This window comes from Telmatherina bonti (genome assembly GCF_933228915.1).
Source record: "Telmatherina bonti genome assembly, chromosome: 6".
Taxonomy (NCBI): domain Eukaryota; kingdom Metazoa; phylum Chordata; class Actinopteri; order Atheriniformes; family Telmatherinidae; genus Telmatherina; species Telmatherina bonti.
Window position 1 is genome coordinate 40,302,441 of NC_136624.1, and position 26,472 is coordinate 40,328,912.

The window sequence follows — 26,472 nt, forward strand, 5'->3', positions numbered from 1 at the left end:
CAAACCAGTAGGAGTCACACAGCAAACCAGTAGGAGTCACACAGTAAACCAGTAGGAGTCACAAAGCAAACCAGTAGGAGTCACACAGCAAACCAGTAGGAGTCACACAGAAAACCAGTGGGAGTCACACAGAAAACCAGTAGGAGTCACACAGCAAACCAGTAGGAGTCACACAGAAAACCAGTAGGAGTCACACAGAAAACCAGTAGGAGTCACACAGCAAACCAGTAGGAGTCACACAGAAAACCAGTAGGAGTCACACAGAAAACCAGTAGGAGTCACACAGCAAACCAGTAGGAGTCACACAGAAAACCAGTAGGAGTCACACAGAAAACCAGTAGGAGTCACACAGCAAACCAGTAGGAGTCACACAGAAAACCAGTAGGAGTCACACAGAAAACCAGTAGGAGTCACACAGCAAACCAGTAGGAGTCACACAGAAAACCAGTAGGAGTCACACAGCAAACCAGTAGGAGTCACACAGCAAACCAGTAGGAGTCACACAGAAAACCAGTAGGAGTCACAAAGCAAACCAGTAGGAGTCACACAGCAAACCAGTAGGAGTCACACAGAAAACCAGTAGGAGTCACACAGAAAACCAGTAGGAGTCACACAGAAAACCAGTAGGAGTCACACAGCAAACCAGTAGGAGTCACACAGCAAACCAGTAGGAGTCACACAGAAAACCAGTAGGAGTCACACAGCAAACCAGTAGGAGTCACACAGAAAACCAGTAGGAGTCACACAGAAAACCAGTAGGAGTCACACAGCAAACCAGTAGGAGTCACACAGCAAACCAGTAGGAGTCACACAGCAAACCAGTAGGAGTCACACAGAAAACCAGTAGGAGTCACACAGAAAACCAGTAGGAGTCACACAGAAAAGCAGTAGGAGTCACACAGCAAACCAGTAGGAGTCACACAGAAAACCAGTAGGAGTCACACAGCAAACCAGTAGGAGTCACACAGAAAACCAGTAGGAGTCACACAGAAAACCAGTGGGAGTCACACAGAAAACCAGTAGGAGTCACAAAGCAAACCAGTAGGAGTCACACAGCAAACCAGTAGGAGTCACACAGAAAACCAGTAGGAGTCACACAGCAAACCAGTAGGAGTCACACAGAAAACCAGTAGGAGTCACACAGCAAACCAGTAGGAGTCACACAGAAAACCAGTAGGAGTCACACAGCAAACCAGTAGGAGTCACACAGAAAACCAGTAGGAGTCACACAGCAAACCAGTAGGAGTCACACAGAAAACCAGTAGGAGTCACACAGCAAACCAGTAGGAGTCTGACAGAAAACCAGTAGGAGTCACACAGAAAACCAGTAGGAGTCACACAGAAAACCAGTAGGAGTCACACAGAAAACCAGTAGGAGTCACACAGCAAACCAGTAGGAGTCACACAGCAAACCAGTAGAGGTCTGACAGTAAACCAGTGGGAGTCTGACAGTAGACCAGTAGGAGTCTGACAGTAGACCAGTGGGAGTCTGACAGTAGACCAGTAGGACTCTGACAGTAGACCAGTAGGAGTCACACAGCAAACCAGTAGGAGTCACACAGCAAACCAGTAGAGGTCTGACAGTAGACCAGTAGGAGTCTGACAGTAGACCAGTAGGAGTCTGACAGTAGACCAGTGGGAGTCTGACAGTAGACCAGTAGGACTCTGACAGTAAACCAGTAGGAGTCTGACAGTAGACCAGTAGGACTCTGACAGTAGACCAGTAGGAGTCTGACAGTAGACCAGTAGGAGTCTGACAGTAGACCAGTAGGACTCTGACAGTAAACCAGTAGGACTCTGACAGTAGACCAGTGGGAGTCTGACAGTAAACCAGTAGGACTCTGACAGTAGACCAGTAGGAGTCTGACAGTAGACCAGTAGGACTCTGACAGTAGACCAGTAGGAGTCTGACAGTAAACCAGTAGGACTCTGACAGTAGACCAGTAGGACTCTGACAGTAAACCAGTAGGACTCTGACAGTAGACCAGTAGGAGTCTGACAGTAGACCAGTAGGAGTCTGACAGTAGACCAGTAGGAGTCTGACAGTAAACCAGTAGGACTCTGACAGTAGACCAGTAGGAGTCTGACAGTAGACCAGTAGGACTCTGACAGTAGACCAGTAGGAGTCTGACAGTAGACCAGTAGGACTCTGACAGTAAACCAGTAGGAGTCTGACAGTAGACCAGTAGGAGTCTGACAGTAGACCAGTGGGAGTCTGACAGTAGACCAGTAGGACTCTGACAGTAGACCAGTAGGACTCTGACAGTAGACCAGTAGGAGTCTGACAGTAGACCAGTAGGACTCTGACAGTAGACCAGTAGGAGTCTGACAGTAAACCAGTAGGACTCTGACAGTAGACCAGTGGGAGTCTGACAGTAGACCAGTAGGACTCTGACAGTAGACCAGTAGGAGTCTGACAGTAGACCAGTAGGACTCTGACAGTAGACCAGTAGGAGTCTGACAGTAGACCAGTGGGAGTCTGACAGTAGACCAGTAGGACTCTGACAGTAGACCAGTAGGAGTCTGACAGTAGACCAGTAGGACTCTGACAGTAGACCAGTGGGAGTCTGACAGTAGACCAGTAGGACTCTGACAGTAGACCAGTAGGACTCTGACAGTAGACCAGTAGGAGTCTGACAGTAAACCAGTAGGACTCTGACAGTAGACCAGTAGGAGTCTGACAGTAGACCAGTAGGAGTCTGACAGTAAACCAGTAGGACTCTGACAGTAGACCAGTAGGACTCTGACAGTAGACCAGTGGGAGTCTGACAGTAGACCAGTAGGACTCTGACAGTAGACCAGTAGGAGTCACACAGCAAACCAGTAGAGGTCTGACAGTAAACCAGTGGGAGTCTGACAGTAAACCAGTAGGAGTCTGACAGTAGACCAGTAGGACTCTGACAGTAGACCAGTAGGAGTCTGACAGTAAACCAGTAGGACTCTGACAGTAGACCAGTGGGAGTCTGACAGTAAACCAGTAGGACTCTGACAGTAGACCAGTAGGACTCTGACAGTAGACCAGTAGGAGTCTGACAGTAGACCAGTAGGACTCTGACAGTAGACCAGTAGGAGTCTGACAGTAAACCAGTAGGACTCTGACAGTAGACCAGTAGGAGTCTGACAGTAGACCAGTAGGAGTCTGACAGTAGACCAGTAGGACTCTGACAGTAGACCAGTAGGAGTCTGACAGTAGACCAGTAGGACTCTGACAGTAGACCAGTAGGACTCTGACAGTAGACCAGTAGGAGTCTGACAGTAGACCAGTAGGACTCTGACAGTAGACCAGTAGGAGTCTGACAGTAAACCAGTAGGACTCTGACAGTAGACCAGTAGGACTCTGACAGTAGACCAGTGGGAGTCTGACAGTAGACCAGTAGGACTCTGACAGTAGACCAGTAGGAGTCACACAGCAAACCAGTAGAGGTCTGACAGTAAACCAGTGGGAGTCTGACAGTAGACCAGTAGGAGTCTGACAGTAGACCAGTGGGAGTCTGACAGTAGACCAGTAGGACTCTTGACAGTAAACCAGTAGGAGTCTGACAGTAGACCAGTAGGACTCTGACAGTAGACCAGTAGGAGTCTGACAGTAAACCAGTAGGACTCTGACAGTAGACCAGTGGGAGTCTGACAGTAGACCAGTAGGACTCTGACAGTAGACCAGTAGGACTCTGACAGTAGACCAGTAGGACTCTGACAGTAGACCAGTAGGAGTCACACAGCAAACCAGTAGGAGTCACACAGCAAACCAGTAGAGGTCTGACAGTAAACCAGTGGGAGTCTGACAGTAGACCAGTAGGACTCTGACAGTAAACCAGTAGGACTCTGACAGTAGACCAGTAGGACTCTGACAGTAGACCAGTAGGACTCTGACAGTAAACCAGTAGGACTCTGACAGTAGACCAGTAGGAGTCTGACAGTAGACCAGTAGGAGTCTGACAGTAGACCAGTAGGAGTCTGACAGTAGACCAGTAGGAGTCTGACAGTAGACCAGTAGGACTCTGACAGTAGACCAGTGGGAGTCTGACAGTAGACCAGTAGGACTCTGACAGTAGACCAGTAGGAGTCTGACAGTAGACCAGTAGGACTCTGACAGTAGACCAGTAGGAGTCTGACAGTAGACCAGTGGGAGTCTGACAGTAGACCAGTAGGACTCTGACAGTAGACCAGTAGGAGTCTGACAGTAGACCAGTAGGACTCTGACAGTAGACCAGTAGGAGTCTGACAGTAAACCAGTAGGACTCTGACAGTAGACCAGTGGGAGTCTGACAGTAGACCAGTGGGAGTCTGACAGTAGACCAGTAGGAGTCTGACAGTAGACCAGTAGGAGTCTGACAGTAGACCAGTAGGACTCTGACAGTAGACCAGTAGGAGTCACACAGCAAACCAGTAGGAGTCACACAGCAAACCAGTAGAGGTCTGACAGTAAACCAGTGGGAGTCTGACAGTAGACCAGTAGGACTCTGACAGTAAACCAGTAGGACTCTGACAGTAGACCAGTAGGACTCTGACAGTAGACCAGTAGGACTCTGACAGTAGACCAGTAGGACTCTGACAGTAGACCAGTAGGAGTCTGACAGTAAACCAGTAGGACTCTGACAGTAGACCAGTGGGAGTCTGACAGTAGACCAGTAGGACTCTGACAGTAGACCAGTAGGAGTCTGACAGTAGACCAGTAGGACTCTGACAGTAGACCAGTAGGACTCTGACAGTAGACCAGTGGGAGTCTGACAGTAGACCAGTAGGACTCTGACAGTAGACCAGTAGGAGTCACACAGCAAACCAGTAGAGGTCTGACAGTAAACCAGTGGGAGTCTGACAGTAAACCAGTAGGAGTCTGACAGTAGACCAGTAGGACTCTGACAGTAGACCAGTAGGAGTCTGACAGTAAACCAGTAGGACTCTGACAGTAGACCAGTGGGAGTCTGACAGTAAACCAGTAGGACTCTGACAGTAGACCAGTAGGACTCTGACAGTAGACCAGTAGGAGTCTGACAGTAGACCAGTAGGACTCTGACAGTAGACCAGTAGGAGTCTGACAGTAAACCAGTAGGACTCTGACAGTAGACCAGTAGGAGTCTGACAGTAGACCAGTAGGAGTCTGACAGTAGACCAGTAGGACTCTGACAGTAGACCAGTAGGACTCTGACAGTAGACCAGTAGGAGTCTGACAGTAGACCAGTAGGACTCTGACAGTAGACCAGTAGGAGTCTGACAGTAAACCAGTAGGACTCTGACAGTAGACCAGTAGGACTCTGACAGTAGACCAGTGGGAGTCTGACAGTAGACCAGTAGGACTCTGACAGTAGACCAGTAGGAGTCACACAGCAAACCAGTAGAGGTCTGACAGTAAACCAGTGGGAGTCTGACAGTAGACCAGTAGGAGTCTGACAGTAGACCAGTGGGAGTCTGACAGTAGACCAGTAGGACTCTTGACAGTAAACCAGTAGGAGTCTGACAGTAGACCAGTAGGACTCTGACAGTAGACCAGTAGGAGTCTGACAGTAAACCAGTAGGACTCTGACAGTAGACCAGTGGGAGTCTGACAGTAGACCAGTAGGACTCTGACAGTAGACCAGTAGGACTCTGACAGTAGACCAGTAGGACTCTGACAGTAGACCAGTAGGAGTCACACAGCAAACCAGTAGGAGTCACACAGCAAACCAGTAGAGGTCTGACAGTAAACCAGTGGGAGTCTGACAGTAGACCAGTAGGACTCTGACAGTAAACCAGTAGGACTCTGACAGTAGACCAGTAGGACTCTGACAGTAGACCAGTAGGACTCTGACAGTAAACCAGTAGGACTCTGACAGTAGACCAGTAGGAGTCTGACAGTAGACCAGTAGGAGTCTGACAGTAGACCAGTAGGAGTCTGACAGTAGACCAGTAGGAGTCTGACAGTAGACCAGTAGGACTCTGACAGTAGACCAGTGGGAGTCTGACAGTAGACCAGTAGGACTCTGACAGTAGACCAGTAGGAGTCTGACAGTAGACCAGTAGGACTCTGACAGTAGACCAGTAGGAGTCTGACAGTAGACCAGTGGGAGTCTGACAGTAGACCAGTAGGACTCTGACAGTAGACCAGTAGGAGTCTGACAGTAGACCAGTAGGACTCTGACAGTAGACCAGTAGGAGTCTGACAGTAAACCAGTAGGACTCTGACAGTAGACCAGTGGGAGTCTGACAGTAGACCAGTGGGAGTCTGACAGTAGACCAGTAGGAGTCTGACAGTAGACCAGTAGGAGTCTGACAGTAGACCAGTAGGACTCTGACAGTAGACCAGTAGGAGTCACACAGCAAACCAGTAGGAGTCACACAGCAAACCAGTAGAGGTCTGACAGTAAACCAGTGGGAGTCTGACAGTAGACCAGTAGGACTCTGACAGTAAACCAGTAGGACTCTGACAGTAGACCAGTAGGACTCTGACAGTAGACCAGTAGGACTCTGACAGTAAACCAGTAGGACTCTGACAGTAGACCAGTAGGAGTCTGACAGTAGACCAGTGGGACTCTGACAGTAGACCAGTAGGAGTCTGACAGTAGACCAGTAGGACTCTGACAGTAGACCAGTAGGAGTCTGACAGTAGACCAGTAGGAGTCTGACAGTAAACCAGTAGGACTCTGACAGTAGACCAGTAGGACTCTGACAGTAGACCAGTAGGAGTCTGACAGTAGACCAGTAGGACTCTGACAGTAGACCAGTAGGACTCTGACAGTAGACCAGTAGGAGTCTGACAGTAGACCAGTAGGACTCTGACAGTAGACCAGTAGGACTCTGACAGTAGACCAGTAGGAGTCTGACAGTAGACCAGTAGGACTCTGACAGTAGACCAGTAGGACTCTGACAGTAAACCAGTAGGACTCTGACAGTAGACCAGTAGGACTCTGACAGTAGACCAGTAGGAGTCTGACAGTAGACCAGTAGGACTTTGACAGTAGACCAGTAGGAGTCTGACAGTAGACCAGTAGGACTCTGACAGTAGACCAGTAGGACTCTGACAGTAAACCAGTAGGACTCTGACAGTAGACCAGTAGGAGTCTGACAGTAAACCAGTAGGACTCTGACAGTAGACCAGTAGGACTCTGACAGTAGACCAGTAGGACTCTGACAGTAGACCAGTAGGACTCTGACAGTAAACCAGTAGGAGTCTGACAGTAGACCAGTAGGACTCTGACAGTAGACCAGTAGGACTCTGACAGTAAACCAGTAGGACTCTGACAGTAGACCAGTAGGAGTCTGACAGTAGACCAGTAGGACTCTGACAGTAGACCAGTAGGACTCTGACAGTAGACCAGTAGGACACTCAGGCTGTCTCTTCTCTGCGTAGGACAGACGGTGTCCTCCCAGCCGTTTTACGTGGAGCAGCTCTCTCAATGGACACGAGGAATAAGTGGTACCTGCTAGACGGACCAGTGGAACCAGTATGGATGGATCACATGAACACAGTTCTGGATGACAATCAGAAACTGTGTCTGAGCTCGGGGGAAGTCATAAAGCTCACTGATGTAAGATTCTTCATGTAGGTTCGAGGTGTTCTCGCTGCTCTGTCATGCAGTCAGGTGTTCCTTCATTCTGCAGGTGATGAGTGTGATGTTCGAGGTGCAGGACCTGGCCGCTGCATCTCCAGCCACAGTGTCCCGCTGTGGGATGGTCTACTTGGAGCCCACTACTCTGGAGCTCACCTCCTTCACAGACTGCTGGTTGAAGCAAATCCCTGCGGTGCTGAAAGTTTACACGGAGCAGCTGAACCACCTGTTTTCCACATTCCTGCAGGTGAAATAAGAGTTCGACTGGCACCTTTCTCCCCTCCGTACCTGTTCACAGTAGAAGAAATTTAAATCTTCCTTATTTCCTCCTACGATCAGGATGCAATCACATTTGTGCGCACATCAGTAAAGGAAGTCCTCACATCTCTGGACAGCAACCTTACCTGCAGTCTGCTCAAACTCATGCAGTGTTTCTTCACTCCATTCAACTCTGAAGAGGTTTGTGAGCAACTCCACTGTGTCAGACTCACCAGGGGCCTCATTTAGCTGTCGCATGCACAAAACCTGGCGCACGCCTGTTATAGTCCACTTCTGGGATTTATAAAAACACAGCTTGGCGGCAAAACGTCCCGACCTCCACGCCAATTGTGACCTGCCGTACGCACATCTGGAGAAACGGGAAACGGCGACACCAACGGCAGAAATAAAACCAAAGAAATGGTGGGAAATCTGAGACATTTGTTGAAATATAAACTTTCACACAGATTGTTGGACATCAACAACATCTGAAAAAATTGAGAAAAGCGTGTTTAATATTGATCCTCCACCGCAGACAAAAAGTCTAGATTTACATCAGATATGTAATAAGAATGTCAAACACTGAAATGTGTTCTGAAACGAAGCAGTTCTACGTGTTATAAAAGCCAGATCACACAGTCAGAAAGTCATACAGAAGCTGCCGTACTAATAAAGCTCTAAATGAAAAATTAGAACTAAAATCAGGTGTAGCGGCCAGATGGAGGCAGGTGGAGGAAGGTGGCAGGTGGAGGCAGGTGGAGGCAGGTGGAGGCAGATGGAGGCAGGTGGAGGAAGGTGGCAGGTGGAGGCAGGTGGAGGCAGGTGGAGGCAGATGGAGGCAGGTGGAGGCAGGTGGAGGCAGGTGGAGGCAGATGGAGGCAGGTGGAGGCAGGTGGAGGCAGATGGAGGCAGGTGGAGGCAGGTGGAGGCAGATGGAGGCAGGTGGAGGCAGGTGGAGGCAGATGGAGGCAGGTGGAGGCAGGTGGAGGCAGATGGAGGCAGATGGAGGCAGGTGGAGGCAGGTGGAGGCAGATGGAGGCAGGTGGAGGCAGATGGAGGCAGGTGGAGGCAGATGGAGGCAGATGGAGGCAGATGGAGGCAGGTGGAGGCAGATGGAGGCAGATGGAGGCAGGTGGAGGCAGGTGGAGGCAGATGGAGGCAGGTGGAGGCAGGTGGAGGCAGATGGAGGCAGGTGGAGGCAGATGGAGGCAGGTGGAGGCAGATGGAGGCAGGTGGAGGCAGGTGGAGGTGCCTCCATGCCCAGGAGGAAACCTGTTGTACAGCTGCAGATGTGTGCAGATAGTGGAGACGCTACATAACATGCTACTAAATGGTAACGTGTCCCGTTCAGCTGCGACCAGCGCTGTTGTCCCCGACCTCCAACCATCATGTTGGAACCAAACTGTTGCTGCCGTCCCCCCTTCCTCCTCCTGTGGACCAAGATGCACTTTCTCCCTACATTTTATTGTCTGACCACTTTGTCCTTTCTGGATAAGTCCGGTGGTCTGATGAGACGCTGACAGCATCTGTCCCCTGCTGACCTCCTCTGTCTTTCTGGTGGTGGTGATGTCCATCCCGTCTCCACCAGATAAAATATTTTTACATTTTACAACTTTATCTGTTAGAATTTCTTCCTCATTTTCCAGAAAATTCTTCTTTTTTGCTTTTTTCCTTCAGAACCGTCATGGAAATGAGATGGATTAGTATTTATCAGGGTGTTCACCTGACCTTTTATGGCCAACATGTGGGCGTGGCCAGATGTTCCTTCACGTGGTGAAATTTACTGTTGATCCTGATTTATAAAGGAAACAGGTGTGGGATGTGCTGCTTTAGAAACCAGGAGGTTTTTCCTATTTTCCGTACTGACGCCGCCTGTAGTCATCGTTGCTGCGTACAGGTTTATAAATGAGGCTCCTGATGAGCAACTTGAACACAGTTAAGTTTCAATTCTACTTAAAAACAAGCAAGATTTTTTTTCATGCTTGGAAACTGTAAGACTGCTTCTGTGCATCCTCTGGATTATTGAAACATCCGTCTTTAAACTGATGATGGTAAAACAGAGCAGGAGATAATCTGCCACAGGAAAAGGTAATGATTCATAGTCATGTTAAAAAGTATTTTAGCAGCGGTGTTATAAAAGCCAAATTTCACAAACCACAGATTTGCTGCATGATCCTCTGAGTCCCTGGGAATCCTCCTTTGTGTTTTCAGGGCGAGGTGCCGCCACCTCAGCAGAAACTGGAGCGTCTTGAGGAGCTGATTGAACCCTGGTTCTTTTTTTCGCTGGTGTGGAGCGTAGGAGCCACAGCAGATGCAGCCGGCCGCCAGCGCTTCAGTGCCTGGCTCAAAAACAAGATGGCAGAGGAAAAGGTCAGATCTCAATGTGTCCTTTGACTTCCCAGTTCAAGTTGACTTCAGATGTATTTTCCTACAACTTTCCTGCACAGATTCCGTTGTGTTTTCCTGACGAAGGCCTGGTGTACGACTACAGGCTTGATGATGCAGGGATTAATAACTCAGAGGATCATGATGAACAGGAGGAAAGAAAAGTAAACACACACTGTTTAATTGCAGAAATCTGAGTGTCAGATTATGTTTGCTCCATGTGTTTTTTACCTGTGCGGCAGCTGCAGTGGATACGCTGGATGGAAAACACAGAAAGAGTCGTGATCACCTCAGAAACACATTACGCCGACATACTTGTTCCAACCGCTGAGACAGTGAGAATCTCTTTCCTGCTGGACTTACTTCTGACCAACAACAAACCTGTGAGTCTTCGGCCTTAAATTGTGGCCGGAAATGTTTTCATTAAAAAGTGTGAAAGTACTTATTTGTTTCTGTTTGTGCATGCATGTGACCCAGGTACTTTGTGTAGGACCTGCTGGCTCTGGAAAGACCATGATCATGTCACACAAGTTGCTAAAGAACATGCCCGCTGAGTACACCACGCATGTTTTCATGTTCTCTGCCCTCACTTCAGCCAACCAGACTCAAGAGTACATTGACAGCAAACTAATCAATAGGTACATGGGGAAATTAAGTGATTAAAAGCAAATTAAAATGAAATAAAATGTTTTATCTACAGTTTAAAAAGAGTCCTAAACGCTCAGCACAGTATGAAAGTAAAAACCAGAAACTTGAAATCAAAGCATTTAAGAGTGAAACACGTTACCGGCTGTGTAGAAACCGACGCGTGTTCCTGTGTGTCAGGTGGAAAGGTGTGCTTGGACCGCCAATGAGGAAGCGCTTCATCTTCTTCATCGATGACGTAAACACGCCCGTTTTGCAGACAGCGGGCGCTCATCCTCCAGTTGAACTTCTGCGGCAATGGCTGGACTACGGCGGCTGGTACAACCGGAAGCTGATAGGTCAGAACATTCAGCACAGCTTGTTTTGGAATTACTTTTAAATAAAGTCTTGGGATCGTTTTTATTAAACCACATTGTGTTGTTCCTCTCTGGCTTACTGGTTTATGTTGTAAAACTAAGACTTATGTTTGATTTGAGATCTTTTAGAAATATGCAAAACTCCCTTAAGATTCAGTTTCTGGCTTTTTTCAACAGGAACTTTTAATCGCTTGGAGGACATAAACTTTGCTTGTGCCATGGGAACCGCTGGTGGAACTCAAAACCACATCACTCGCCGCTTCACACGCCACTTCAACATCCTGTCTCTTCCTGAAATGGACGCAATCAGCCAGACAAAGATTTTCTCTGCCATTCTCGGCGGCTGGATCGGTGAGTCGGAGGGATTTAAAGCATCATTTTTCAGTCCGGACTGTGGTTGCAGAATAAATCAGGATAGAGGTTTCCTTCGCCATCTTTTGTTCTCTTTCAGGTTAAAATTTAAATTAAAGTAAAGTTTTGTTATGCAGCGCTGAAGGGTCAAAGATGAGTTACTTCATTGATAAAGAACATGCTAGGTGGGGATGAGTGTTTGTAAAGTCTGATAACTGCTTCAACATTTCACACATATTTGTCATAATTCCTCTTTTGTATCGCTCTGCCTTTCATCAGGACCTGAATCAGAAATCATCCCTCTGACTGAGACTCTTGTCGATGCCGCTATCCGGGTTTACGCTGCCGTCACCCTCCGGCTTCTCCCAACTCCAGCCAAACCTCATTACACCTTCAACCTCAGACACCTGTCTCAGGTCTTCCAGGGTATCCGCATGGCCGAGGCTTCCACCATAAAGGTCTTCCCATCTGAAAACAAAATCCTTCGGAAATAATCACCTCACTGACAGTCAAGGATCAAAACCTCGAATCAGGTTTTGATCCTTGAGGTTGATATACTAGAAGCGAGTACAAGCATTGGGCGACTCAGGATGTGTTGGAGAATTAGAATCGACAAGAATCAAAAGATTTACACCTGAAAATAATTATTTGATATTTAAACCTCTGCTACAACACCACAGCCCCTCTCAGGCAGTAGAAAGTATTTTTCATGTCATGTAATTCATTTAATTAAAACCCTAAAAGTTAAAATAGTTGAAAGTTTTTTTTCCTCTTGTTGTTTGCAGGATAAATGGCAGTTACTGCAGCTGTGGTACCATGAAAGCTGCCGAGCGTTCCAGGATAGTCTGGTCTGTGCCGAGGACAGAGACTGGTTCAACAGGCTCCTGAAAGATCGCCTTGAAGAGTTTGACTGCAGCTATGAAGAGGTTGTGCCCTGCCATCCCATTCTGTTTGGAGACTTCATGAATCCTCTGGCTGACTGCAGAGTCTACTCACTCATAAAGGATCAGAAAAAGGTCTGTGTCAGTTTAAGCTAACACTATTCACTAGAGAACGTTGTACTTTATTACATGTCTTCCATTTTCCTGCCCCCCCCCCCCCCCCCCCCCCCCCCCATAATCTCCTTCCGTTTAGTCCAGATCCATTGACCTTCCTTCTCTCTAGTTTCTCATTGTCTTTCTTCTGCTTGTGTTGCTCAGCTGGTGCAAGTGATAGAGAATTACATGGAGGACTACAATGAGGGCAGTGTGACCAAGATGAAGCTGGTGCTTTTTATGGATGCCGTTGAGCATGTGTGCCGGATCAGCCGCATCCTGCGCCAGCCTCTGGGCAACGCCCTGCTGCTTGGACTGGGTGGCAGCGGCCGCCAGTCTCTCGCCAGACTTGCCACATATATGTGAGATTTGACATGTCTGATTTCTGATGCATCCTGGCTAAATATACATTCATGAAATTATTTTTTTTCCTTCAGATATAATATTTTTACTGGTGTAACTGTTGCTTGTTGCATATCTGTTATAAAACATGCAAAACTGCCATGTGGCCCATTGATCCCCTGGTTCTGTTTTCATTATATGAATAAAGTATCTTTGATTGATTGATTGATTGATTATTCATTTATCCTTCAGATGTGAGTACGAGTGTTTCCAGATTGAGCTGTCGAACAACTACGGCCAAGCAGAGTGGAGAGAGGATATTAAACGCCTCCTGCTCAAAGCAGGCCTTCAGAACCAGCAGATCACGTTCCTGTTTGTAGACACGCAGGTAAACAGCAGTGCCTTCTTATCCTCCGCTTCGCGTTTGTAATACCAACTGCATCCTTTTGTTTATGTTTAACATTTAATTTCCAGATAAAGAATGAGACATTTCTGGAGGATATCTGCAACATCATGAGCTGTGGAGATATTCCTAACCTGTATGGAGCAGAAGAACAGGAACGTATCCTCACAGCAATGAAACCACTGGTGCAAGACCAGGACCAGAAGCCAACTATTGAAAATCTTATGGCTGCGTACATCAGGAGAGTCCGCAGTAACATCCACACTGTGCTCTGCATGAGGTTAGCTGCAGTTTCTGGTTTCCTTTATTTGTTGTTAGGAGAATTTCCCTCTGCTCATTCTTGCCTTTGTTTTCCCCTGTCAGCCCCGTCAGCGAGGTATTTCGCACACGGCTAAGACAGTTTCCATCGCTGGTGAAGTGTACCATAGACTGGTTCGGCATCTGGCCAGAGGAGGCTCTGCAAGCTGTGGCCACGTCATTTCTAAATGAGCTGCCTGAACTGGAAGTCAGTCCCACAAGCATGAAGGCATTGGTGAGGATATTTATGAACCACTTTTCATGTATGAGTAGCTCAAAGTGACATGATACCTGATAAAAACAAGTGTTGTCTTAATGACAACAGTCACAACAGTGTTTAAAATAGTTGCACAACTTACTTTCAAAGGCTTTTCTTTGTGTTGGCGATGAAAAGCCTCCAGACGGCGGCGCAACTTGTTTGGACTCCTACAGAAGCAGACATTTTCAGTCACAGACCATGAGGTCTCTCTACATTACCCACACAGACCGTTAGCATCAGTTAACCGTTGGTCAAGCTGCAGGGCAACGCATCGTTTCCCAGCTGATACTTGCAGAAATATGTCCGTGTTTTTCTAGCCTAACTGTGTCATTACTCCAGGACCCCCCAGTTTAGGACCCACTGCATGTGTCAGGGGGCACCCAGCTTCCGTCCTGCAGGTTTTCCATGTATCCCTACTCCAACATACCTGACTCAAACTAATCCCTCATTGTGCAGAAGTTCATTGTCTGCTGGATCTATTTAATGGAAGCGACGTTGTTGGAGCAGGGAAACATGGAGAACCAGCAGGACAGCTGGCCTAAGCTTAGCTCTACTAGTATGTAAGAGTATTTATGTTTTATGACTGATCAATGATGACTGTTGCCTTCTGAGGATGTGTTTAGTGTGCAGATGTCTGTATACAGACGAAACTAATCAATGTGATAGCTTCTAATGTTGTAACGTAATCATATGAACTGGAACCAGTAGCTTCTAATGTTGTAACGTAATCATATGAACTGGAACCAGTAGCTTCTAATGTTGTAACGTAATCATGTGAACTTGAACCAGTAGCTTCTAATTTTGTAACGTAATCATACAAACTGGAACCAGTAGCTTCTAATGTTGTAACGTAATCATACAAACTGGAACCAGTAGCTTCTAATGTTGTAACGTAATCATACAAACTGGAACCAGTAGCTTCTAATGTTGTAATGTAATCATACGAACTGGAAGCAGTAGCTTCTAATGTTGTAACGTAATCATATGGACTGGAACCAGTAGCTTCTAATGTTGTAACGTAATCATATGGAATGGAACCAGTAGCTTCTAATGTTGTAATGTAATCATGTGAACTGGAACCAGTAGCTTCTAATGTTGTAATGTAATCATATGAACTCGAACCAGTAGCTTCTAATGTTGTAACGTAATCATATGGAATGGAACCAGTAGCTTCTAATGTTGTAATGTAATCATATGAACTGGAACCAGTAGCTTCTAATGTTGTAATGTAATCATACAAACTCGAACCAGTAGCTTCTAATGTTGTAACGTAATCATATGAACTGGAACCAGTAGCTTCTAATGTTGTAACGTAATTATATGAACTGGAACCAGTAGCTTCTAATGTTGTAACGTAATCATATGGAATGGTACCAGTAGCTTCTAATGTTGTAACGTAATCATACAAACTGGAACCAGTGGCTTCTAATGTTGTAATGTAATCATACGAACTGGAACCAGTAGCTTCTAATGTTGTAACGTAGTCATTTGGACTGGAACCAGTAGCTTCTAATGTTGTAACGTAATCATATGGACTGGAACCAGTAGCTTCTAATGTTGTAACGTAGTCATATGGAGTGGAACCAGTAGCTTCTAATGTTGTAACGTAATCATATGGAATGGAACCAGTAGCTTCTAATGTTGTAACGTAATCATATGAACTGGAACCAGTAGCTTCTAATGTTGTAACGTAATCATATGGACTGGAACCAGTAGCTTCTAATGTTGTAACGTAATCATACGGACTGGAACCAGTAGCTTCTAATGTTGTAACGTAATCATATGTACTGGAACCAGTAGCTTCTAATGTTGTAACGTAATCATACAAACTGGAACCAGTAGCTTCGAATGTAACGTAATCATATGGAATGGAACCAGTAGCTTCTAATGTTGTAACGTAATCATGTGAACTTGAACCAGTAGCTTCTAATGTTGTAACGTAATCATATGGACTGGAACCAGTAGCTTCTAATGTTGTAACGTAATCATACAAACTGGAACCAGTGGCTTCTAATGTTGTAATGTAATCATACGAACTGGAACCAGTAGCTTCTAATGTTGTAACGTAATCATATGGAATGGAACCAGTAGCTTCTAATGTTGTAATGTAATCATATGAACTGGAACCAGTAGCTTCTAATGTTGTAATGTAATCATACAAACTCGAACCAGTAGCTTCTAATGTTGTAACGTAGTCATATGGAGTGGAACCAGTAGCTTCTAATGTTGTAACGTAGTCATATGGAGTGGAACCAGTAGCTTCTAATGTTGTAACGTAGTCATATGGACTGGAACCAGTAGCTTCTAATGTTGTAACGTAATCATACAAACTGGAACCAGTGGCTTCTAATGTTGTAATGTAATCATACGAACTGGAACCAGTAGCTTCTAATGTTGTAACGTAATCATATGGACTGGAACCAGTAGCTTCTAATGTTGTAACGTAGTCATATGGAGTGGAACCAGTAGCTTCTAATGTTGTAACGTAATCATATGAACTGGAACCAGTAGCTTCTAATGTTGTAACGTAATCATATGAACTGGAACCAGTAGCTTCTGATGTTGTAACGTAATCATGTGAGCTGGAACCAGTAGCTTCTAATGTTGTAACGTAATCATACGAACTGGAACCAGTAGCTTCTAATGTTGTAACGTAGTCATATGGAGTGGAACCAGTAGCTTCTAATGTTGTAACGTAGTCATATGGACTGGAACCAGTAGCTTCTAATGTTGTAACGTAATCATACAAACTGGAACCAGTAGCTTCGAATGTAACGTAATCATATGGAATGGAACCAGTAGCTTCTAATGTTGTAACGTAATCATGTGAACTTGAACCAGTAGCTTCTAATGTTGTAACGTAATCATATGGACTGGAACCAGTAGCTTCTAATGTTGTAACGTAATCATACAAACTGGAACCAGTGGCTTCTAATGTTGTAATGTAATCATACGAACTGGAACCAGTAGCTTCTAATGTTGTAACGTAATCATATGGACTGGAACCAGTAGCTTCTAATGTTGTAACGTAGTCATATGGAGTGGAACCAGTAGCTTCTAATGTTGTAACGTAATCATGTGAACTGGAACCAGTAGCTTCTAATGTTGTAACGTAGTCATATGGAGTGGAACCAGTAGCTTCTAATGTTGTAACGTAGTCATATGGACTGGAACCAGTAGCTTCTAATGTTGTAACGTAATCATACAAACTGGAACCAGTAGCTTCTAATGTTGTATTGTAATCCTATGGACTGGAACCATTAGCTTCTAATGTTGTAACTTAATAATACAAACTGGAACCAGTAGCTTCTAATGTTGTAACGTAATCATATGAACTGGAACCAGTAGCTTCTAATGTTGTAAGGTAATCATATGGACTGGAACCAGTAGCTTCTAATGTTGTAACGTAGTCATATGGACTTGAACCAGTAGCTTCTAATGTTGTAACGTAATCATACAAACTGGAACCAGTAGCTTCTAATGTTGTAACGTAATCATATGAACTGGAACCAGTAGCTTCTAATGTTGTAACGTAATCATACGAACTGGAACCAGTAGCTTCTAATGTTGTAATGTAATCATACGAACTGGAACCAGTAGCTTCTAATATTGTAACATAATCATAGTAACTGGAACCAGTAGCTTCTAATGTTCTAACGTAATCATATGAACTGGAACCAGTAGCTTCTAATGTTGTAATGTATTCATACGAACTGGAACCAGTAGCTTCTAATGTTGTAATGTAATCATATGAACTGGAACCAGTAGCTTCTAATGTTGTAACGTAATCATATGGACTGGAACCAGTAGCTTCTAATGTTGTAACGTAGTCATATGGACTGGAACCTGTAGCTTCTAATGTTGTAACGTAATCATATGAACTGGAACCAGTAGCTTCTAATGGTATAACATAATCATATGAACTGGAACCAGTAGCTTCTAATGTTGTAACGTAATCATATGGAGTGGAACCAGTAGCTTCTAATGTTGTAACGTAATCATATGGACTGGAACCAGTAGCTTCTAATGTTGTAACGTAGTCATATGGACTGGAACCAGTAGTTTCTAATGTTGTAACGTAATCATACGAACTGGAACCAGTAGCTTCTAATGTTGTAACGTAATCATACAAACTGGAACCAGTAGCTTCGAATGTAACGTAATCATATGGAATGGAACCAGTAGCTTCTAATGTTGTAACGTAATCATGTGAACTTGAACCAGTAGCTTCTAATGTTGTAATGTAATCATATGAACTCGAACCAGTAGCTTCTAATGTTGTAACGTAATCATATGAACTGGAACCAGTAGCTTCTAATGTTGTAACGTAATTATATGAACTGGAACCAGTAGCTTCTAATGTTGTTACGTAATCATACGGACTGGAACCAGTAGCTTCTAATGTTGTAACGTAATCATACAAATTGGAACCAGTGGCTTCTAATGTTGTAACGTAATCATATGAACTGGAACCAGTAGCTTCTAATGTTGTAACGTAATCATATGAACTGGAACCAGTAGCTTCTGATGTTGTAACGTAATCATGTGAACTGGAACCAGTAGCTTCTAATGTTGTAACGTAATCATACGAACTGGAACCAGTAGCTTCTAATGTTGTAACGTAGTCATATGGAGTGGAACCAGTAGCTTCTAATGTTGTAACGTAGTCATATGGACTGGAACCAGTAGCTTCTAATGTTGTAATGTAATCATGTGAACTGGAACCAGTAGCTTCTAATGTTGTAACGTAATCATATGAAATGAAACCAGTAGCTTCTAATGCTATAACATAATCATATGAACTGGAACCAGTAGCTTCTAATGTTGTAACGTAATCATACGAACTGGAACCAGTAGCTTCTAATGTTGTAACGTAATCATACAAACTGGAACCAGTAGCTTCTAATGTTGTAACGTAATCATATGGACTGGAACCAGTAGCTTCTAATGTTGTAACGTAATCATACGAACTGGAACCAGTAGCTTCTAATGTTGTAACGTAATCATACGGACTGGAACCAGTAGCTTCTAATGTTGTAACGTAATCATATGTACTGGAACCAGTAGCTTCTAATGTTGTAACGTAATCATACAAACTGGAACCAGTAGCTTCGAATGTAACGTAATCATATGGAATGGAACCAGTAGCTTCTAATGTTGTAACGTAATCATGTGAACTTGAACCAGTAGCTTCTAATGTTGTAATGTAATCATATGAACTCGAACCAGTAGCTTCTAATGTTGTAACGTAATCATATGAACTGGAACCAGTAGCTTCTAATGTTGTAATGTAATCATGTGAACTGGAACCAGTAGCTTCTAATGTTGTAACGTAATCATATGAAATGAAACCAGTAGCTTCTAATGCTATAACATAATCATATGAACTGGAACCAGTAGCTTCTAATGTTGTAACGTAATCATACGAACTGGAACCAGTAGCTTCTAATGTTGTAACGTAATCATACAAACTGGAACCAGTAGCTTCTAATGTTGTAACGTAATCATATGGACTGGAACCAGTAGCTTCTAATGTTGTAACGTAATCATACGAACTGGAACCAGTAGCTTCTAATGTTGTAACGTAATCATACGGACTGGAACCAGTAGCTTCTAATGTTGTAACGTAATCATATGTACTGGAACCAGTAGCTTCTAATGTTGTAACGTAATCATACAAACTGGAACCAGTAGCTTCGAATGTAACGTAATCATATGGAATGGAACCAGTAGCTTCTAATGTTGTAACGTAATCATGTGAACTTGAACCAGTAGCTTCTAATGTTGTAATGTAATCATATGAACTCGAACCAGTAGCTTCTAATGTTGTAACGTAATCATATGAACTGGAACCAGTAGCTTCTAATGTTGTAACGTAATTATATGAACTGGAACCAGTAGCTTCTAATGTTGTAACGTAATCATATGGACTGGAACCAGTAGCTTCTAATGTTGTAACGTAATCATACAAACTGGAACCAGTGGCTTCTAATGTTGTAATGTAATCATACGAACTGGAACCAGTAGCTTCTAATGTTGTAACGTAATCATATGGACTGGAACCAGTAGCTTCTAATGTTGTAACGTAGTCATATGGAGTGGAACCAGTAGCTTCTAATATTGTAACGTAATCATATGAACTGGAACCAGTAGCTTCTAATGTTGTAACGTAATCATATGAACTGGAACCAGTAGCTTCTGATGTTGTAACGTAATCATGTGAACTGGAACCAGTAGCTTCTAATGTTGTAACGTAATCATACGAACTGGAACCAGTAGCTTCTAATGTTGTAACGTAGTCATATGGAGTGGAACCAGTAGCTTCTAATGTTGTAACGTAGTCATATGGACTGGAACCAGTAGCTTCTAATGTTGTAACGTAATCATACAAACTGGAACCAGTAGCTTCTAATGTTGTATTGTAATCCTATGGACTGGAACCAGTAGCTTCTAATGTTGTAACGTAATCATACGAACTGGAACCAGTAGCTTCTAATGTTGTAATGTAATCCTATGGACTGGAACCAGTAGCTTCTAATGTTGTAACTTAATAATACAAACTGGAACCAGTAGCTTCTAATGTTGTAACGTAATCATACGAACTGGAACCAGTAGCTTCTAATGTTGTAACGTAGTCATATGGAGTGGACCCAGTTCTAATGTTGTAACGTAGTCATATGGACTGGAACCAGTAGCTTCTAATGTTGTAACGTAGTTCTATGGACTGGAACCAGTAGCTTCTAATGTTGTAATGTAATCATGTGAACTGGAACCAGTAGCTTCTAATGTTGTAACGTAATCATATGAACTGAAACCAGTAGCTTCTAATGCTATAACATAATCATATGAACTGGAACCAGTAGCTTCTAATGTTGTAACGTAATCATACGAACTGGAACCAGTAGCTTCTAATGTTGTAACGTAATCATACAAACTGGAACCAGTAGCTTCTAATGTTGTAACGTAATCATATGGACTGGAACCAGTAGCTTCTAATGTTGTAACGTAATCATACGAACTGGAACCAGTAGCTTCTAATGTTGTAACGTAATCATACGGACTGGAACCAGTAGCTTCTAATGTTGTAACGTAATCATATGTACTGGAACCAGTAGCTTCTAATGTTGTAACGTAATCATACAAACTGGAACCAGTAGCTTCGAATGTAACGTAATCATATGGAATGGAACCAGTAGCTTCTAATGTTGTAACGTAATCATGTGAACTTGAACCAGTAGCTTCTAATGTTGTAATGTAATCATATGAACTCGAACCAGTAGCTTCTAATGTTGTAACGTAATCATATGAACTGGAACCAGTAGCTTCTAATGTTGTAACGTAATTATATGAACTGGAACCAGTAGCTTCTAATGTTGTAACGTAATCATATGGACTGGAACCAGTAGCTTCTAATGTTGTAACGTAGTCATATGGACTGGAACCAGTAGCTTCTAATGTTGTAACGTAATCATACAAACTGGAACCAGTAGCTTCTAATGTTGTATTGTAATCCTATGGACTGGAACCAGTAGCTTCTAATGTTGTAACGTAATCATACGAACTGGAACCAGTAGCTTCTAATGTTGTAATGTAATCCTATGGACTGGAACCAGTAGCTTCTAATGTTGTAACTTAATAATACAAACTGGAACCAGTAGCTTCTAATGTTGTAACGTAATCATACGAACTGGAACCAGTAGCTTCTAATGTTGTAACGTAGTCATATGGAGTGGACCCAGTTCTAATGTTGTAACGTAGTCATATGGACTGGAACCAGTAGCTTCTAATGTTGTAACGTAGTTCTATGGACTGGAACCAGTAGCTTCTAATGTTGTAATGTAATCATGTGAACTGGAACCAGTAGCTTCTAATGTTGTAACGTAATCATATGAACTGAAACCAGTAGCTTCTAATGCTATAACATAATCATATGAACTGGAACCAGTAGCTTCTAATGTTGTAACGTAATCATACGAACTGGAACCAGTAGCTTCTAATGTTGTAACGTAATCATACAAACTGGAACCAGTAGCTTCTAATGTTGTAACGTAATCATATGGACTGGAACCAGTAGCTTCTAATGTTGTAACGTAATCATACGAACTGGAACCAGTAGCTTCTAATGTTGTAACGTAATCATACGGACTGGAACCAGTAGCTTCTAATGTTGTAACGTAATCATATGAACTGGAACCAGTAGCTTCTAATGTTGTAACGTAATTATATGAACTGGAACCAGTAGCTTCTAATGTTGTAACGTAATCATATGGACTGGAACCAGTAGCTTCTAATGTTGTAACGTAATCTTACAAACTGGAACCAGTGGCTTCTAATGTTGTAATGTAATCATACGAACTGGAACCAGTAGCTTCTAATGTTGTAACGTAGTCATATGGAGTGGAACCAGTAACTTCTAATGTTGTAACGTAATCATACAAACTGGAACCAGTAGCTTCTAATGTTGTATTGTAATCCTATGGACTGGAACCAGTAGCTTCTAATGTAACGTAATCATACGAACTGGAACCAGTAGCTTCTAATGTTGTAATGTAATCCTATGGACTGGAACCAGTAGCTTCTAATGTTGTAACTTAATAATACAAACTGGAACCAGTAGCTTCTAATGTTGTAACGTAATCATATGGACTGGAACCAGTAGCTTCTAATGTTGTAACGTAATCATACAAACTGGAACCAGTAGCTTCTAATGTTGTAATGTAATCCTATGGACTGGAACCATTAGCTTCTAATGTTGTAACTTAATAATACAAACTGGAACCAGTAGCTTCTAATGTTGTAACGTAATCATATGAACTGGAACCAGTAGCTTCTAATGTTGTAACGTAATTATATGAACTGGAACCAGTAGCTTCTAATGTTGTAACGTAATCATATGGACTGGAACCAGTAGCTTCTAATGTTGTAACGTAATCATACAAACTGGAACCAGTGGCTTCTAATGTTGTAATGTAATCATACGAACTGGAACCAGTAGCTTCTAATGTTGTAACGTAATCATATGGACTGGAACCAGTAGCTTCTAATGTTGTAACGTAATCATATGAACTGGAACCAGTAGCTTCTAATGTTGTAACGTAATCATATGAACTGGAACCAGTAGCTTCTGATGTTGTAACGTAATCATGTGAACTGGAACCAGTAGCTTCTAATGTTGTAACGTAATCATACGAACTGGAACCAGTAGCTTCTAATGTTGTAACGTAGTCATATGGAGTGGAACCAGTAGCTTCTAATGTTGTAACGTAGTCATATGGACTGGAACCAGTAGCTTCTAATGTTGTAACGTAATCATACAAACTGGAACCAGTAGCTTCTAATGTTGCATTGTAATCCTATGGACTGGAACCAGTAGCTTCTAATGTTGTAACGTAATCATACGAACTGGAACCAGTAGCTTCTAATGTTGTAATGTAATCCTATGGACTGGAACCAGTAGCTTCTAATGTTGTAACTTAATAATACAAACTGGAACCAGTAGCTTCTAATGTTGTAACGTGATCATATGGACTGGAACCAGTAGCTTCTAATGTTGTAACGTAATCATACAAACTGGAACCAGTAGCTTCTAATGTTGTAATGTAATCCTATGGACTGGAACCATTAGCTTCTAATGTTGTAACTTAATAATACAAACTGGAACCAGTAGCTTCTAATGTTGTAACGTAATCATATGAACTGGAACCAGTCGCTTCTAATTTTGTAACGTAATCATACAAACTGGAACCATTAGCTTCTAATGTTGTAACGTAATCATACGAACTGGAACCAGTAGCTTCTTATGTTGTAACGTAATCATACAAACTGGAACCAGTAGCTTCTAATGTTGTAACGTAATCATACGAACTGGAACCAGTAGCTTCTAATGTTGTAATGTAATCATACGAACTGGAACCAGTAGCTTCTAATATTGTAACATAATCATAGTAACTGGAACCATTAGCTTCTAATGTTGTAACTTAATAATACAAACTGGAACCAGTAGCTTCTAATGTTGTAACGTAATCATATGAACTGGAACCAGTAGCTTCTAATGTTGTAAGGTAATCATATGGACTGGAACCAGTAGCTTCTAATGTTGTAACGTAGTCATAAGGACTTGAACCAGTAGCTTCTAATGTTGTAACGTAATCATACAAACTGGAACCAGTAGCTTCTAATGTTGTAACGTAATCATATGAACTGGAACCAGTAGCTTCTAATGTTGTAACGTAATCATACGAACTGGAACCAGTAGCTTCTAATGTTGTAATGTAATCATACGAACTGGAACCAGTAGCTTCTAATATTGTAACATAATCATAGTAACTGGAACCAGTAGCTTCTAATGTTCTAACGTAATCATATGAACTGGAAACAGTAGCTTCTAATGTTGTAATGTATTCATACGAACTGGAACCAGTAGCTTCTAATGTTGTAATGTAATCATATGAACTGGAACCAGTAGCTTCTAATGTTGTAATGTAATCATATGAACTGGAACCAGTAGCTTCTAATGTTGTAACGTAATCATATGGACTGGAACCAGTTGCTTCTAATGTTGTAACGTAGTCATATGGACTGGAACCTTTAGCTTCTAATGTTGTAACGTAATCATGTGAACTGGAACCAGTAGCTTCTAATGTTGTAACGTAATCATATGAACTGGAACCAGTAGCTTCTAATGGTATAACATAATCATATGAACTGGAACCAGTAGCTTCTAATGTTGTAACGTAATCATATGGAGTGGAACCAGTAGCTTCTAATGTTGTAACGTAATCATATGGACTGGAACCAGTAGCTTCTAATGTTGTAACGTAGTGATATGGACTGGAACCAGTAGCTTCTAATGTTGTAACGTAATCATGTGAACTGGAACCAGTAGCTTCTAATGTTGTAACGTAATCATACATACTGGAACCAGTAGCTTCTAATGGTATAACATAATCATATGAACTGGAACCAGTAGCTTCTATTGTTGTAACGTAATCATACGAACTGGAACCAGTAGCTTCTAATGTTGTAACGTAATCATACAAACTGGAACCAGTAGCTTCTAATGTTGTAACGTAATCATACGGACTGGAACCAGTAGCTTCTAATGTTGTAACGTAATCATACAAACTGGAACCAGTAGCTTCTAATGTTGTAACGTAATCATACAAACTGGAACCAGTAGCTTCGAATGTAACGTAATCATATGAACTGGAACCAGTAGCTTCGAATGTTGTAACGTAATCATGTAAACTTGAACCAGTCGCTTCTAATTTTGTAACGTAATCATACAAACTGGAACCATTAGCTTCTAATGTTGTAACGTAATCATACGAACTGGAACCAGTAGCTTCTAATGTTGTAACGTAATCATACAAACTGGAACCAGTAGCTTCTAATGTTGTAATGTAATCATACGAACTGGAACCAGTAGCTTCTAATGTTGTAATGTAATCATACGAACTGGAACCAGTAGCTTCTAATATTGTAACATAATCATAGTAACTGGAACCAGTAGCTTCTAATGTTCTAACGTAATCATATGAACTGGAAACAGTAGCTTCTAATGTTGTAATGTAATCATACGAACTGGAACCAGTAGCTTCTAATGTTGTAATGTAATCATATGAACTGGAACCAGTAGCTTCTAATGTTGTAACGTAATCATACAAACTGGAACCAGTAGCTTCGAATGTAACGTAATCATATGAACTGGAACCAGTAGCTTCGAATGTTGTAACGTAATCATGTAAACTTGAACCAGTCGCTTCTAATTTTGTAACGTAATCATACAAACTGGAACCATTAGCTTCTAATGTTGTAACGTAATCATACGAACTGGAACCAGTAGCTTCTAATGTTGTAACGTAATCATACAAACTGGAACCAGTAGCTTCTAATGTTGTAACGTAATCTTATGAACCGGAACCAGTAGCTTCTAATGTTGTAACGTAATCATACAAATTGGAACCAGGAGCTTCTAATGTAACATAATCATATGAACTGGAACCAGTAGCTTCTAATGTTGTAACGTAATCATATGGACTGGAACCAGTAGCTTCTAATGTTGTAACGTAGTCATATGGAGTGGAACCAGTAGCTTCTAATGTTGTAACGTAATCATATGAACTGGAACCAGTAGCTTCTAATGTTGTAACGTAATCATATGAACTGGAACCAGTAGCTTCTAATGTTGTAACGTAATCATATGAACTGGAACCAGTAGCTTCTAATGTTGTAACGTAATTATATGAACTGGAACCAGTAGCTTCTAATGTTGTAACGTAATCATATGGACTGGAACCAGTAGCTTCTAATGTTGTAACGTAATCATACAAACTGGAACCAGTGGCTTCTAATGTTGTAATGTAATCATACGAACTGGAACCAGTAGCTTCTAATGTTGTAACGTAATCATATGGACTGGAACCAGTAGCTTCTAATGTTGTAACGTAATCATATGAACTGGAACCAGTAGCTTCTAATGTTGTAACGTAATCATATGAACTGGAACCAGTAGCTTCTGATGTTGTAACGTAATCATGTGAACTGGAACCAGTAGCTTCTAATGTTGTAACGTAATCATACGAACTGGAACCAGTAGCTTCTAATGTTGTAACGTAGT

The 26,472-nt window shown here is 42.8% G+C and overlaps 1 protein-coding gene across 1 annotated transcript in view; it reads left to right on the forward strand.

Annotated features, from left to right (window-relative positions):
- Nucleotides 1–26,472, forward strand: part of dnah1 (dynein, axonemal, heavy chain 1) — a gene marked incomplete at its 5' end in the record, with an annotated part of 82,836 nt that overhangs the window by 11,437 nt on the left and 44,927 nt on the right. Inside the window, 15 exons of the mRNA XM_079242168.1 lie at nt 7,325–7,502; nt 7,576–7,770; nt 7,863–7,982; nt 9,993–10,151; nt 10,229–10,330; nt 10,409–10,549; nt 10,644–10,804; nt 10,992–11,149; nt 11,345–11,518; nt 11,798–11,976; nt 12,304–12,534; nt 12,718–12,914; nt 13,147–13,282; nt 13,369–13,577; nt 13,661–13,829. Of these exons, the coding sequence (XP_079098294.1) occupies nt 7,325–7,502; nt 7,576–7,770; nt 7,863–7,982; nt 9,993–10,151; nt 10,229–10,330; nt 10,409–10,549; nt 10,644–10,804; nt 10,992–11,149; nt 11,345–11,518; nt 11,798–11,976; nt 12,304–12,534; nt 12,718–12,914; nt 13,147–13,282; nt 13,369–13,577; nt 13,661–13,829 (2,509 nt within the window). The remainder of the gene's footprint in view (nt 1–7,324; nt 7,503–7,575; nt 7,771–7,862; nt 7,983–9,992; nt 10,152–10,228; nt 10,331–10,408; nt 10,550–10,643; nt 10,805–10,991; nt 11,150–11,344; nt 11,519–11,797; nt 11,977–12,303; nt 12,535–12,717; nt 12,915–13,146; nt 13,283–13,368; nt 13,578–13,660; nt 13,830–26,472) is intronic.